This window comes from Myripristis murdjan, chromosome 18, assembly GCF_902150065.1.
Source record: "Myripristis murdjan chromosome 18, fMyrMur1.1, whole genome shotgun sequence".
NCBI classification, from domain to species: domain Eukaryota; kingdom Metazoa; phylum Chordata; class Actinopteri; order Holocentriformes; family Holocentridae; genus Myripristis; species Myripristis murdjan.
The window spans coordinates 10,876,880-10,894,060 of record NC_043997.1 but is presented as its reverse complement, the minus strand read 5'-3'; the positions used below and the strand labels follow the sequence as shown (position 1 = coordinate 10,894,060).

Sequence of the window (17,181 nt, the reverse complement as noted above, 5' to 3'; positions counted from 1 at the left end):
GCTTTTCAGGATACTCAAAGTCACTTAAGACTTTGTATGATTCTCTTTGTGCATGACTGTATGTGCCATGCGTTTTGTGCACACACAAGACACAAGTACCTAAACCGAAAACATTTGACGCCGTCTCCTCTCCTGTCAGTCATGTAACAATGCCAGCAGATGGCAGCAGATGAATATTTTTGCACGCTTGTTATGTTTACAGTGAACGTTGAATGTTTGAAAGGGAACACACTGTTGGTTATAAAATGTTGCTTTGAAGTTGAAGCCATCACTGGCTGATATGTGTGTGTGTGTGTGTGTGTCATGAACAGTTGCACATGCAAAGGGAGCAATTTGTTCATGAAGGATAAGCACAAAAACCACAGGTTGGTTTAATACTACAAAAGCATTTTGTAATATATAATAATGAACAGAAAGTTTTTATTGCATATTTTTGAAATAAATATTTTACTCGTGTTGATTGCCCTGATGTCTTTTATATATAATCTTACCTTGTTGGCTTATTCATTTAGAATTTAGGATTTGACACTGATAACAATATCAATACACCTGATGTACACCTGATTTTGTAAGACAAAAGACAAACTACTAACAGAACACCACGAGAAACACATAAACAATTGTTCTATGACAGTAAAACAAAATACTCTGTTGTGTTGAAATGACAGTGTGTGTGTGTGTGTGTGTGTGTGTGTGAGAGAGAGAGAGAGAGAGAGAGAGGAGGGGTGAGATGTTTCTAAGTGAAAGCATTGGAGAGAAAGGAAAAAGAGAAGAAAGGGGGAGGGGTACATAAATAAATAATTAACTACGAGCTAGACCGAGCTAGACAATAGGTTTATTCAACACAATGACAGACATGAATCTTTGTTATAATGGATTTTTATTGTAACAAATGCAAAGAATAAAACTCTTACTCTGAAAATAAGAGAAACATAATAATTATAAATATGAGAGCAGAGAGGAAAAGTTAAAAGAAATACAGCTTTCTTATTTACAGAGAAAACATTGTATCGACCAACGAGAAATTTTAACTCTATTATAAAGGAAACAGGAAAACGGTATAATTTTACTAGAACTGATCCAATAACACTCAAAATGAAAGCACGGTAAAATATGATACAACTACACTTTATCACAAAAATATAACTTTACCATAATGTAAAAACAGAGATAACTCACTACTGACCATTTTATTAGTATAAAAACAGAATTATTTCTCAATACAAGGCCATCTCGCAAAAAATCAAACATCAGGTGTCTGTGTTGTAATACTAATATTTATTTATAGTAATATTTAGTTTTATTGACCACGTAATACAAAAAATACACTTACATCTGACTTCAGCTTACATATACTAGCACAAAATGAAAAAGGATTACATAATTTTTTGTAATGCCAGCTGCCAGGAATGTGGTCAGCTGTAGTAGAATTTTATGGACTGATAAAACTTCATACAGGACATCTGATGCTGAGTGCATCAACATAGTGTCACACTGCCACCATGTGCAAGACTCAAGATATAGCTAGACAAACCACCTACTACAATTAATGTTCATGAAATTTCATTGACATCTTAAATAATTTTGTGAAGTAGAATAACACCAAAAAAGGAGAAAAAAAAAAAGATGCGCTGTCAAATTTACCTGGCTTAGTGTGGACAAGATGGCCTAAGATTAAATTCTTGGATTGACAACAGAGACAAGAGATAAGTTTGAGGAGGAGTTTGAATTTGTGGTAAAACATTAAAATTGGTAACAAGAGAACAGGGCATTAGAATTTGAATTTGTGGTGAAAACGCAAAAGCCGTGGAAGAAATAACGGGGCTTGTAAAACGAGTTTGTCGTGAAAAAAGTAAAAGTGTATTGAATGTGTGAAAAAGTAGAGGTGGTGGCAGACGTATTAGGGGTTTGAATTTCAGATGAAAAAGCAAAAATGCCTGCAGAAGCTTCATTTTTATCAAAAGTGAGCACAGAAGTATTAGTGGCAGGAGAATACTTTGCGGTAATGTGGGCAATAGTACTCGTTCGGTTGTACTAATGCTATTAGAGGTGTTAATAATTTGTCAAGCCTTTGTTTTCATAGTCATATTAGAAGTAACCATAAAAAGAGATTTTATTGCAATAATCATGAGTAATGGTAGTCTTGAGCCTATATTGTAATAATTACAGTAGTAATATTGTAAGGAGACCCTGTTGTAATGATTATTGTTGTAATATTGGTAAGTGACCCTTATAATAGTGATATTATTATTGTAATAGTGATAGTAGTACTGGTAGTACTGGTGGGAGACCCTTTTGTAATTGTAAGTTATAGTATTGGTAGGTGACTCTATTGCAATAACATTAGTAGTAGTGCTTCCAATAAGATAATAGTAATGACAGTTGTAGTGGCAATAATAGCAGGTGGTCCATTGGTAACTGTAGTGTTGGTCAGAGACACTGTTGGTGCTGCGCTCCTCACTACAGTGTTCAGCACTGTAATCCTGTGTTCTTCAAACCCAGTCACAAATATTGCTCTGTGTGAAGACAGCAAAGATAGATCATGATCTACCTGAAGTTTAATGGGGAAATCTACTTCATGATGGTTTTTAGCTCATTTAATAGTGGGCCAGTATAATGTGACTATACTGTATGTGCTGTCATTTTAGCAATACAACTGTGTCTGCAGAATACCATCACAATACAGTAACAAGAGACTGGATAAGTTGGACATTTTGGACTTTCACCAAGTGATGATATTTTATAAAAGTTCCAGGAATTTGGACTTGGATTATGTCCTCTTTAATTTTGTGCTGCTATATGTAAGCTGGAGTCAAAGACTTTGTACATACATTCTTTGTATTCCTTAGCCAATAAAACAAATGCTTTTCATGATTCTGGTAATTATGTGAGATGTTGAAGATGTGCAAAAAGACTTACCTGAAAACAATGTTGCCCAGGGATTCTGAAGAATTTGCTGTCCAGATTACACTCACACTGGTGTTGCCTTGATTATTAGATTGCACCACTGCACTGTCCTACAATAATGTCACAATAATCACTTATGAAATAATGTCAGTGCCAACACATTGATGGAAATTGGACTTGAATCCAACACAAGTCACAAATTTGGCCAATTTTTTAGTTCCGTTGTTTTTGTTTGTTTGTTTTTTGTTATTGCATTGAAATCACTTTCACTGATAAATTCAGATTAAATTCAGGTTTTGCCCAAAATTACCTGACAAGTGTTCTAACACCCATTACTCAATTTCATCCACACAATAAGCCATAATCTAAGAGTTACATATTTAGCTTATAAAGATATAACTGTCACAGCCAGAACCCTTAAACCCAACCACAACAAAAAATGCAAGATAAAAAAAAGATATGTTTAAAAAATAATTTATTTATTTTAAAATGAGTGTAAGTGCAGTGTATGTGTAAATTACTAACATGTTCCAAAGATTCAAAGACATTGTATAAAACTGTTGAAAAGATACATACTGGTAGGTCAAATATGTCTTTATATTAAATACACACCAATTCTTAAAATAGTATGTAAAGTAAGAAATACAATATTGTAAATGCAATTCTTATTTGCCACAAAATAAAAAGAAAAGGTATTACTGATCAATGCATTATAGCCATAAATGAGATAGATAGATACATGGTGAGGCAGAGCACTTACTACTCTTCTACTGTTCTACTTTGATCATCAGTATGAGGCTTTCTATATGGGTCTATTGCAAAGCACCATAACAATTGCATTGTTAAATTTGCTGACAATACCACAGTGTTGGGTCGGACTCACAACAACATTGAGGACACCTATGGGACTTAAGCTACTGATCTGATCCAGTGGTGTGTACTGCTAACAATTTATCTTGTCAAGCCTAACCTAACCAAACTATTATTGACTTCAGGAAATGCAAACGCCTCAACATTGGTAAACTGATATGGACAGCAAGTGTAAGCGTACAAATATGATGATATGAAATGGGGCTTCCCCACGGAAAGATTTTGTGAAGTAATTGTGCTCACCTGCTTATTGTTACATGTCAGGAGTTCTGCTTCTCCACTGGTCAAGACAAAACGTCCCTCAGGAACATTCTCTCCTTCTTCATGGGCTCCAAGTAAAAACCCAATTAATTGTCCAGTTCCCTCTAGGGTCACTGAAAAGAATTTTTTTAATAACAGAAGTCAGTTTTGGAATAGTAAGTGTGTGTTACACATGTCTATGATCCACACACCATATTCAAAACTTGTCCTGTGCTGTACTGGATCATTGTCTATTGAGGCTACTGTTGGTGGAGACGACAAATGCGATGCGTTTCTCTGATGCTCTGTCAAGTTCATGTTTTCATGTATTTTGTGTCCAGTTCCTGTTTTATTTTGTAATGTCTTCTCCTTGTGTTTTTGGTTACTTTTACTTCCTGTGTTGTTTAGTGCCTCATGTTTCACCTGTGCCTCTGTTCACTCAGCTGTGGCTTTTCTGCAGTCAGTCCAGCCCTGCGTTCCAAATCACATACTTATACTTTTTACTTTTAGTATGTACTGCAGCTGCCCTTACAAAGTATGTAGTTTAGTATGCAATATGCATGCGAATGTATACTACTTGGACACCCTACGTACATCATCCCTGAAGTGCGACCCTCTTGCTCACTTCCGCCGCCGTCCGTAGTGCCACATTTGAATGTTGTTGGCCAAGTGCCTGTGCTGTTTCATACTGCGCTGTCGTCTGTCATATTTCTTATCTTCTGTCTTCCTGTCGCTTCTGCTGTCACTGAGTGAGTTTTGTGCGATATGTGTGTTTTGTTGTCGTCCGTATGTGGCCGTGGCTTGTACACGCAACTCAGTCAGTGCAACGTAACATCCGCTGCGCAAAGGATTGTGGGTCAGAATGGCGAGAGCAGCATGCTGAAATGCATACTGCAAAATCTGACCGGATGTAGTAGAACATCCTGGTTCTCTTGGCATACTGCATCTGACATACTATGTATTGGGACATACTAATTCTTTTTTGTCCCTACTAAATAGTATGATAGTATGAGTATTGGAACGCAGGGCCAGTGTATTTAAAGCCCAGTGTTTCCTCTGTTAAGTTGCCAGATGGTCATTGTCTCCCTAGTGTTCACATGCTCTCCAGCATTTTTTTCCCCCTCATACTTACTTGCCTGGTTTTCGACTCTGCCTGGATTTATGGATTTTGATGCCTTCACCAACATCTTTTCTGTGTAAGACCCCTGAACTGCTAAGTAAAAATTTCGTTATTACAAACTGTTTTTGGAGTTCTGCTTTTACTTTTACTGCGAGCAGTCCATGGTGACAGCTTAAGCCACATGAGTCAAACTGGTGCCATGGAGGGCCAAGAGGCTGCAGGTTTTCATTCCAACCAAAAACTCCACCAGCTGATTTCACTGATCACCTCACCTTCAAGCAGAAGAAAGGGGCTAATGAGTGAAATCACCTGGTGGAGTTTTTGGTTGGAATGAAAACCTGGAGCCACTTGGCCCTCCACGGCACCAGTTTAACAGCCCTGGATTATCCAAATGACGGTAAATATTTGCAGGGTGGTGCTATGTCAGGAGATAAAGTCCATTAGCACATTTTACTGAATGCTCTGCTTAAACAGCTGTTACATCTGTGATGTGAATGGTGGGGTTGACTGTGGAACATGACCACCGTTGGGCTGACAGGGAGCCTAATGAGCTAATGAACATGAGCTGTGGCTGATTGCACTGCCTGTGGGACTCTGGGATTGAAATGAGGAGAGCCAGGTATTGTATTAGAGACTGGGGAGTCTGTTGTTGTGCGGTGTGGCTGCATTCACTCTGGGAACAGGAGGGTGTCGTTCACAGCTGGTTAGGGCTGCCAGCGATGAGGATAGGCATGGTAGGCAAGGGTTAGTGTGTTCCAGTGCCCGGAAGGGATGTCTGCTGCCTCTTTTAGCTTGTTGGGGCTGGGGCTATATGAGTGCAAGCCACCATCACTCTCCAGCTTTGTTGCCACCTCCAGCATGCCACTGTTGGCGTGCCCTGCCTGTCACCAGCTGTGCTATTTGACAAAGCCATGGACACACATAGAGCATTTGTACATATGGTTTATATGTGTATTTTTTAGTGTGGGGACAGGAAGGAAATTTGGGGGGTGGGGCACTGGCGGTTCTGGGGAGGGGCCAGCAAGGGCCAGTGTCCCCGTAACACTGAGTCTGGACCCTGCTGTGGCCCCCCCTCCGAACAAAGATTATACATTGTGATGCGGCTTTCACATAGCGTGCGGTTTGGGCCGCGCTCTACGCTGGGTACAGCGCACATAGATTTATGACGGCGCAGACTTGCGCAGAGCAGCGTGTACACGCGGGCCATTTCTTCTTGTGGTTGTTGGCTTTGTACAGGATACTTTAGAGATGCTGTGTCAAACATAGGGGCATCAGGGGGACGGTGCTGTTATTTCCTATTACTGACAAAGAAATGAGATAAATGAACTAGAGGGAAAACTGGTTCACTGCAGCCACAAAGAATAGAAGACATGTTACTTTTTCATTTTTTTTATTTATACATTAATTCTTTTATTTTTATTTTTATTTTTTTTTTTTATCGTTGGGCAAGAGGTACAGTAGCCCTAAATGGATCTTGAATTGGAGCATTTTAAATTAAAAGCTGAAACTGAAAAAACAAAATTGGAAAGGACAAGACACACAAGACACACACACACACACACACACACACACACACCCACACACACACACACACACACACCAGGTCCCGTCCCCGTATCAAGGAGCAGGCGCAGGCGGTATGGTTATAACGGCATCGACCGCAGTCTTCATGTCGGTGACCCTGACCAGAAGCCACGGAGCAGTTCTTGGCACATCATGGTGGCGCAGTCTGGACAACAGCACGGTCCTTGCGACCAGATGTTCAGCAGGCCAATGGACCGTCTCCATGTCAACCATGATGCAGGCATTGGCTCCTCCTAGCAGAAGAGAGCGCCTGCATCCATCAGCATCACCAGTCTGTGGACCCTCATAGTCCAGTAATTTTTGGCCAAAATTGGGGTCAACCTAGGACAAATTGCAAGAGAAGCAAATTACAAGAGTTTTTTCTCTTGCAATTTGTCCTAGGTTTTTTCCTAAAATGACTGGACTAATAGTCTCTGCGCAGGCTGCACCGACCACCGGAGACCGGCCTGAGGGGCGCACCTGCTGTGCAGCTAGCAGAGCCAGCTGGAGAGCCCGCCTGGGAAAGGCGAGACTCGCTTGGTCTTTGCTCAGTCTGAGAGCAGATCCAGCAAATGTGGACACCCACTTGGAGAGGGGACACACACTGCCGAGCGGCCAGCCCTATACAGGCGAGCCTAACCTGGTCTCGAAGACCAACTCCAGCATGTGCGACACACACCTGCTGCCGAGCTGGCTTTTTATGGTCTCTGCTGCTCCGGCCAGTGACGTCACCAGTCAACCAGATGATGACGACGCACGCGCAGCATAGACAACACCTGGGACAGTGCTCAGTACTTTACAGTCACCTGCACAGATACTTGTTTGTGACGGACGGCATGACGTCATAATGGTTACAGCTCTACATTATGCATTGTTGATTGTTTTTTGTTTGTGTCCACGGACACTGAGTATGCAGGTAACACATCCGCTCAGTTATGCTTGAAAATTTCAAAACAGGCTATGGTGCTAGAGTTTGAAATTTGGTCTCAGCCTCAGTTGATGCTGAAATGACGATGAAATAGTCTGTGTGTGCAATTAAGATTAACATTGTTATGAGGTGATCCAGTCGTTGGAGACCAACAACTGTAACTGTAGAGTGTATGGACCTTTTGTTTTGCCACTTGTGCTCCTTGCTTGAGTTTGTAATGTTTCCAATGATGTGCAGTGTGTTTCCTGTCATTGTGTGTATTGCTGTTGAGCCTTGCTTTGTTCTAGCACCTCCAGCAGGCCACAATGTTGTAGCAGCTGTAGTGGTGGTTGAAAGTTTCTCTTGGTGTGTTTTTATCAGGCGGTAACTGGAACCAAGTTCCATAATCTGAATGCAGCTCTGTTTACACAAAGGCGTTCATCATGAAAGGCACGCATGCACAGCGTGCAACAGACGCTAGGAAGTAGTTTTCCGTTCTGGTGCAATTTTTCTCTGGTGGACAGCACAGCAGCTTCGGATGCACCGTGTAAAGAGGCAAATACATTTTTTAATTTATGAATTAGCTGAACTAATGCTTCTTAATAAATTATGTTACATGAATGAAGGCTGTATTTTTTTTCATTTCTTGTGATTTCACCTGTTACCTGTTGTGTGTGTGACTTCACATGGAATTTTATAATAAATGTATGACTATACTGCATTGTCTTTGCAAGAGTAGTGCATATCTAATGATGTCAATCATCTAGATTTCTAAAAATAAACGCAGACCAGTGCGCTCATGCGCTCCGTGATCACATACACAATGAATGGCTGAGCCAGCCGCGGTCTGTGCCGTGCACGTGCTATGTGAAAGCCGCTTTAGAGCATTGCACCGCTGGAAACGGCGGTCAGTTTTGTTGATCTACGGTGAAAACAGCGAGCTCGAAAAGTCAACCATCTGACGAGAGGCAGTCAGAAGCATGAAGCGACTACCACGAACAATATTTTATTGTTACAAGGTAACAATAAGCTTTTAGAGTGTAAATATGATGATGATTTATTGATGAAGATGATAAGAAGACAGTGGTGTAATGAAGATGTGATGATGATGTTGATGAAACTGCCTGATTTTAGAAGCAGGAGTTTGTACTAAGTGTGGAGTTTGTCTGTACTAAGGTTACACTGAAAAATAGGATATCTCCACTATTTCTGTCTCTTATACTTGTGTCTCAAATGTGATATTTTGAACCATTCAATTTGGTTACAATGGGTAATCACTAGTTTTATGGCGAAAAAAATCAGATATAATTTTGAGTCTTTGTCTTTTTTGCCCCGGGTTGAATGTGCCCCTCTGACAAAACCCCTGGACCCAGCCAGGCCCCTTCAGTAAAATTGGTCTAGAACCGCCACTGGGGTGGGTTGAGTTAAGGTGAGTTGAGGCTCATTCATGCTCACTGTTAAGTACGGATACAGAGAGCCTTCTATACGTACTCTGCATTCATTTTGTCTGTCTTCCTGCATGTTTTCGGGAAGCTTACAGATAAGGACGAAACAGTGTAGCACCACTGCAAATCACAGGGGCTGTAGCCAATAGTTCAAGAGAGACCGGCCTCTGAACGAGACACAAAGAAGTAAATCTCTCCCATTGGTAATATCAGAGGAAAAAATTCTCTGCCCTCCTGTCGTGATGTATTCAGTGACCTCACAGCGTCTTTCTAGCAGGTCCATTATCACAACCTCCTCCACCATCGCAATGCTTTTTGTTGTCAGAAACTTTGGACTCTGTGCTGCCCTCTCATGGATCAGATTTAATCATGGAGCCATTAAGTAGCCACTAAAAATATACTCAACTAAAAGTCAGAGGATTTACTATGATACGGAAACTCAATTCATTCATCTTCTAAACCGCTTATCCTCACTAGGGTCACTGGGGGTGCTGGAGCCAATCCCAGCGCTCATAGGGCAAAGGCAAGGAAACACCCTGGACAGGTCGCCAGTCCATCGCAGGGCTGATACGGAAACTTGGCCAACAAAAACAAGACTCACCAGTTATGTTTTGTCCTGGCTCGTAGGTGGTTTGGGAGAAACTGATGTTGAACGGTGAAGGGGTGGTCTGCCATGGAGCAGCGTAAAAACTGGATCCATTTGGTGGACCTGATGTAGGATCCAAATTGCCACACGACTGTGGAGAGGAAGAGGATGCAAAAATTGCTATACAAGCAATTAGTTCATTGAAAACTGCAGAGGTGGTCAGAGACGGTGTTGTAGTCGTGAGTGTGTCAGCGGTGGTCGGAGACGGTGTTGTAGTCGTGAGAGCTGCGGCGGTGGTCGGAGACGGTGTTGTGGTCGTTAAAGCTGTGGTGGTAGTCGGAGACGGTGTTGTAGTCATGAGTGTTTCAGCGGTAGTCGGAGACGGTGTTGTTGTTGTGAGAGCTGCAGCGGTGGTCGGAGACGGTGTTGTGGTCGTGAGAGCTGCAGAGGTGGTCGGAGACGGTGTTGTGGTCGTTAAAGCTGCGGTGGTGGTCGGAGACGGTGTTGTAGTCATGAGAGCTGAAGCGATGATTGGAGACGCTGTTGTGGTCGTGAGAGCTGAAGCGATGATTGGAGACGCTGTTGTGGTCGTGAGAGCTGAAGCGGTGGTTGGAGACGGTGTTGTGGTTGTGAGAGCTGAAGCGATGATTGGAGACGCTGTTGTGGTCGTGAGAGCTGAAGCGATGATTGGAGACGCTGTTGTGGTCGTGAGAGCTGAAGCGGTGGTTGGAGACGGTGCTGTGGTCGTGAGAGCTGAAGCGGTGGTTGGAGACGGTGTTGTGGTCGTGAGAGCTGAAGCGGTGGTTGGAGACGCTGTTGTGGTCGTGAGAGCTGCGGCGGTGGTTGGAGACGGTGTTGTGGTCGTGAGAGCTGCAGAGGTGGTTGGAGACGGTGTTGTGGTCGTGAGTGTTGCAGCTGTTCTCCTCACTACAGTGCTCGGCACTGCAATCCAGTATGTATCAATACGAGTCATAAATGTTGTTCTGTGTGAAGACAGCAAAGATAGATCATGATCTATCTGAAGTTTAATGGGGAAATCCAATGCATGATGGTTTTTAGCTTTTTTATTTTAGGATTACAACTGTGTCTGTAGAATACCATCACAATTACAGTAACAAGAGACTGGACAAGTTGGACATTTTGGACTTTCACCAAGTGATGATGTACAATAAAAGTTCCAGGAATTTGTACTTGGATTATGTCCTTTTTAATTTTGTGCTGCTATATGTAAGCTGGGGACAAAGACTTTGTACATACATTCTTTGTATTCCTTAGCCAATAAAACAAATGCTTTTCATGATTCTGGTAATTATGTGAGATGATGAAGATGTGCAAAAAGACTTACTTGAAAACAATGTTGCCCGGGGATTCTGCAGAACTTGCTGTCCAGATTACACTCACACTGGTCTTGCCTTGATTATTAGATTGCCTCACAGCACTGTCCTACAATAATGTAACAATAATCACTTATGAAATAATGTCAGTGCCAACACATTGATGGAATTTGGACCTGAATCCAACATAAGTCACAAATTTGTCCAATTTTTTAGTTCTGTTGTTTTTGTTTGTTTGTTTGTTTGTTTTTTGTTATTGCATTGAAATCACTTTCACTGATAAATACAGATTAAATTCAGGTTTTGCCCAAAATTACCTGACAAGTGTTCTAACACCCATTACTCAAGTTCATCCACACAATAAACCATAATCTAAGAGTTACATATTTAGCTTATAAAGATATATAACTGTCACAGCCAGAACCCTTAAACCCAACCACAACAAAAATGCAAGATAAAAAAAAGATATGTTTAAAAAATAATAATTTATTTCATCAATAAAATGAGTGTAAGTGCAGTGTATGTGTAAATTACTAACATGTTCCAAAGATCAAGGACATTGTATAAAACTGTTGAAAAGATACATAGGTCAAATATGTCTTTATATTAAATACACACCAATACTTAATATGTCCTTTAAAGTAAGAAATACAATATTGTAAATGCAATTCTTATTTGCCACAAAATAAAAAGAAAAGGCATTACTGATCAATGCATTATAGTGATAAATGAGATAGATAGATACATGGTGAGGCAGAGCACTTACTACTCTTCTACTGTTCTACTTTGATCATCAGTATGAGGCTTTCTATATGGGTCTATTGCAAAGCACCATAACAATTGCATTATTAAATTTGCTGACAATACCACACTGTTGAGTCAGACTCACAACAACATTGAGGACACCTATTGGACTTAAGCTACTGATCTGATCCAGTGGTGTGCACTGCTAACAGTTTATTGAGAGCTTAGTCTGGTGCACACGGCCATGAAGGTGGTAGGAAAAAGTGACTATCAGACCTTGCAGTCTATTTACGAACAAACTGTTCTTAGGCAAGCCCAGAGGATAGTGACTGACCCATCCCATATTCTTCATTTAGAATATGACCCTCGGGCAGACGATATAGAGTCCCTCACTGTAAACTCAACCATTTTAAGAATTCATTCATTCCAACCTCCATCAAATTCTCCATCAAAACAATGCTGCTTGAGGCTGAAGTTTGTGCAATAATTTTTACAGTGTTTTTATTATGGTGATCTTTTGGCATGTATTATGTATGTATAGTGTATATATGTGTTATGTTATGGGTTATGTGTCCTACTGCTGGTGATGGTATGATGATGTATTGTTTGTTGTCATTGTGGTGGCATTTATTTCAAGGCATTTCAAGGCATTTATGGCGCAGCTGCTGAGTCCAATACAAATTTCCCTGAGTGGGACAATAAAGTTTATCGTATCGTATCGTTATCTTGTCACACCTAACCTAACCAAACTATTATTGACTACAGGAAGTGCGAAGCCAGCCTTGCCTCAGTATATACATCAATAGTATGATTTTTGAGACTGTTAACACCATCTTTGTGGCCTACATGCAGTTTTAGATAATAACTGAAAAGGACTGGAAACAGCTTGATGGAGTCATTTAACAGGCTCCCAGAATAATAAAAAGTGATCTGCCACAGCTCACTTGGTCAATCACCGGTGTGTTAAGAGCTGTGAACCCGCCTCAACATTGGTAAACTGATATGGACAGCAAGTGTAAGCGTACAAATATGATGATATGAAATGGGGTTTCCCAAAGGAAAGATTTTGTGAAGTAATTGTGCTCACCTGCTTATTGTTACATGTCATGAGCGTTGCGTCTCCACTGGTCAAGATAAAACGTCCCACAGCAACATTCTCTCCTTCTTCATGGGCTTCAAGTAAAAAGCCAATGAATTGTCCAGTTCCCTCTAGGGTCACTGAAAAGAATTTTTTTTAATAACAGAAGTCAGTTTTGGAATAGTAAGTGTGTGTTACACATGTCTATGATCCACACACCATATTCAAAACTTGTCCTGTGCTGTACTGGATCATTATCTATTGAGGCTACTGTTGGTGAATACAACAGATGCAATGTATTTCTCTGATGCTCTGTCAAGTTCATGTTTTCATGTATTTTGTGTCCAGTTCCTGTTTTATTTTGTAATGTCTTCTCCTTGTGTTTTTGGTTACTTTTACTTCCTGTGTTGTTGAGTGCCTCATGTGTTTCACCTGTGCCTCCTTTCACTCAGCTGTGGCTTGTCTGCAGTCAGTCCCAGGCTACGTTTACACGTAGTCGGGTATTCTGAGAAACCAATATTTCCCTCCCTCTGTTTTCCAAAATAACATCGTGCACACAGCATAGTTTTCAAAAGGTTTTCGTTTACATCAACCCGCATAAATACGTCATCGACCACCATCATAACTACACCAAGCCTATGGGCGGCAGTGTAGGAAGAAGGAGAAAGCCATGCAAGCCAATGAGAAGCCAAACCAGACAGCAGTCCGCCCAGGTTGGACCCAAAACCGGCGACGCTGGCGGTGCCGTGGACTGGCTCTTTGTGTTGGAGGGAGGAGAATTTGCAAAATTGCTGACCTCCGAGCCCTCATTCGTCTCTGCTCCTCGATATAAAAAAGCAGCTATATTTGCAAATGCAAACATATGGAAAGTGTTTGCACCAACAGAAATGCGACTGCTACTCTGAATGCATCCATAATCATCACCATAGCCAAATGTAAACATTGCGCGCACTTTTGGTGCATCATGTCTGCCTAAAACTCTTTTTTTCTCAGTTTTTCTCAGTTTACATGCAAACACGAAACGGGAGTTTTCCTAAACCTCCACTTTGGCCGGAGTTTTTAGAAAGAATTGTTTTCAGAGGCGAATTCACCGTTTGCGTGTAAAAGAAGGGCACAAACGAAGGGAAATGTCTCTGGTTTAAAAATACCCATGTATGTATAAACGTAGCCCCAGTGTATTTAAAGCCCAGTGTTTCCTCTGTTTAGTTGCCAGATTGTCATTGTCTCCCTCGTGTTCACATGCTCTCCAGCATTCCCCCCCCCCCCCTCGTACTGACTTGCTTGGTTTTCGACTCTGCCTGGATTTATGGATTTTGGTGCCTTCACCAACTTCTTTTGAACTGCTAAATAAAAATTTCTTTATTACAAACTGTTTTTGGAGTTCTGCTTTCCCAGTTTTGTGCAAGATCACTACAGTTTGTCCCCACATGATTGTCTAACGGGCTGTGAAAATGTGAATCTTGAAAATAGCTTTTACTTTTACTGGGAGCAGTCCATAGTGAGCAGTCCATAGCCACATGAGTCAAACTGGTGCCATGGAGGGCCAAGAGGCTGCAGGTTTTCATTCCAACCAAAAACTCCACCAGCTGATTTCAGTGATCCCCTCACCTTCAAGCAGAGGAAAGGGACTAATGAGTGAAATCACCTGGTGGAGTTTTTGGTTGGAATGAAAACCTGGAGCCACTTGGCCCTCCATGGCACCAGTTTAACAGCCCTGGATTATCCAAATGACGGTAAATATTTGCAGGGTGGTGCTATGTTGGTGAACGAATCGGGAGATAAAGTCCATTTAGCACATTTTACTGAACACTCTGCTTAAACAGCTGTTACATCTGTGATGTGAATGGTGGGGTTGACTGTGGAACATGACCACCGTTGGGCTGACAGGGAGCCTAATGAGCTAATGAACATGAGCTGTGGCTGATTGCACTGCCTGTGGGACTCTGGGACTGAAATGAGGAGAGCCAGGTATTGTATTAGAGACTGGGGAGTCTGTTGTTGTGCGGTGTGGCTGCATTGACTCTGGGAACAGGAGGGTGTCGTTCACAGCTGGTTGGGGCTGCCAGCGATGAGGATAGGCATGGTAGGCAAGGGTTAGTGTGTTCCAGTGCCAAGAAGGGATGTCTGCTGCCTCTTTTAGCTTGTTAGGGCTGGGGATATATGAGTGCAAGCCACCATCACTCTCCAGCTTTGTTGCCACCTCCAGCATGCCACTGTTGGCGTGCCCTGCCTGTCACCAGCTGTGCTATTTGACAAAGCCGTGGACACACATAGAGCATTTGCACATATGGTTTATAGGCTATATGTGTATTTTTTAGTGTGGGGACAGGAAGGAAATTTGGGGGGTGGGTTGAGTTAAGGTGAGTTGAGGCTCATTCATGCTCACTGTTAAGTACGGATACAGAGAGCCTTCTATACGTACTCTGCATTAATTTTGTCTGTCTTCCTGCACGTTTTCGGGAAGCTTACAGATAAGGACGAAACAGAGGAGGACCACTGCAAATTACAGGGGCTGTAGTCAATAGTTCAAGAGAGACCGGCCTCTGAACGAGACACAAAGAAGTAATCCTCTCCCATTGGTAATATCAGAGGAAAAAATTCTCCGCCCTCCTGTCATGATGTATTCAGTGACCTCACAGCGTCTTTCTAGCAGGTCCATTATCACGACCTCTTCCACTGTCGCAATGCTTTTTGTTGTCAGAAACTTTGGACTCTGTGCTGCCCTCTCATGGATCAATTGCTTAACATCCATGCCAACGTACAGGAAGCATGGAAGCATGTGGGCAGAGACGTTTACAACGTTTCAAATGGACAAATTTATACAAAATCTGTGATGGTTTAATCATGGAGCCATTAGGTAGCCACTAAAAATATACTCAACTAAAAGTCAGAGGATTTATTATGATACGGAAACTTGGCCAACAAAAACAAGACTCACCAGTTATGGTTTGTCCTGGCTCGTAGGTGGTTTGGGAGACACTGACCGTGAACGGTGAAGGGGTGGTCTGCCCTGGAGCAGTGTGTAAATTGAATCCATTTCCTGATGTAGGATCCAAATTGCCACACGACTGTGGAAAGAGATTGGATGCAAAACCCTCCACAAGGATGTAATTCCAAGATAAGATGAGGCAAAGGTAACTCAGCAGCATTGTAACACGGGGGATAACTCCTCAATGTGCCGACCAGGTGATGATGTACTGTAACACAACACATACGTGATCGGTTCAGAAATGCCTTTGTATGCTGCCTGTTTGTTTTTTGTTCTTGTTTTTTTTCCCATCTCAATGCTGATTTCACTCCACTTTGCATATTTTGGTGCTGACATGTTTTCCTGGGTTGCTGTGCTTTTAATATGTTTATCCATTTATTTTTAATCACTTGTTTTGCTTTTGATATATGCATTTGTGTGTTGTTTAAAACGCTGAAGGATGCGGGTCACAGTGAGCGGAGCACGCGAGATAGCAGCCCGGGTATTCCCTTGAGATTTAACTAGTGTTTTAACCCACCTGTTACCTTCAAACATCACTTTTTAATAATAACAATAATAAAAAGTACAACAAGAAAACAAATACATACACTACCCTTGGCCTATTGCCTTTTGGTGGCAAGGAGCCACAGGGGTGATAAGGCCTATCACGCCCTGGGCCCTTGGCCGTATAGCTCAGGCAATGTACTGAGCCTGTTGTTATTTTATGTTACTGTATTTTATTATCAGTATCATTCTCAATTTCTATTTCCCTTTTTATTGACTGTTTTTATTGTTTTAAATTGTGTCTTGTTGCTTTTAATGTCTCTGTTCAGCACTTTGAATTACCTTGTGTTGAATTGTGCTATACAAATAAACTTACCTTGCCTACAATACAATACAATAAATACACTCTATTATCAGCATAGGGTAGGGGAAAATCATGCAAAAATCCACAATAATGAGTTTTTAACAGACTTAAAAGAGGAAACCGATTTGGCAACCCTGACCTTCAAACAATCCTCCAGTAATGCCACATTACACTCCACATCTCTTAACCACAGGACCATTTATCCAGATATTACTTTGAGTGAAGCTTTAAAAACACTCTAAAACCAGTCTTCAGTTTCATTTAGCTACATAATATAGGTGATTTGCTCTGTAGACAAATATCTCAACAGTAAAATGTATTGATCTATAAAAGAATGATATAACTTACAATTTGTGGCGACAGTTGGTTGACCAAAGCTGCTTCACTGCGATCAGCTGTGTAACAAGGAACAAATGAACTAGAGCTCACAAATAACATACGTCTCTCATTTGTCAACTGTGTTTGGCAACTTCCTTGTTCCTGCAGACAAAAGACAGACTGACTCACCTGATATAAACTTTTTTTTTTTTTTGTCATGTGCTGGTGTAGGT

General features: G+C 41.5%; 1 protein-coding gene across 1 annotated transcript in view; it reads right to left on the bottom strand.

Moving 5' to 3' along the window:
• Nucleotides 1-15,985, bottom strand: part of LOC115376218 (mucin-2-like) — a 31,845-nt gene extending 15,860 nt beyond the window's left edge. The window contains exons 1-5 of the mRNA XM_030075708.1: nt 15,733-15,985; nt 12,804-12,934; nt 10,984-11,081; nt 9,654-10,621; nt 4,021-4,151 (exon numbers count right to left, since the gene is read on the bottom strand). Coding sequence (XP_029931568.1) covers nt 4,021-4,151; nt 9,654-10,621; nt 10,984-11,081; nt 12,804-12,934; nt 15,733-15,943 — 1,539 coding nt within the window. The 5' untranslated portion in view covers nt 15,944-15,985. The remainder of the gene's footprint in view (nt 1-4,020; nt 4,152-9,653; nt 10,622-10,983; nt 11,082-12,803; nt 12,935-15,732) is intronic.
• Between the last annotated feature and the right edge of the window lie 1,196 nt (nt 15,986-17,181).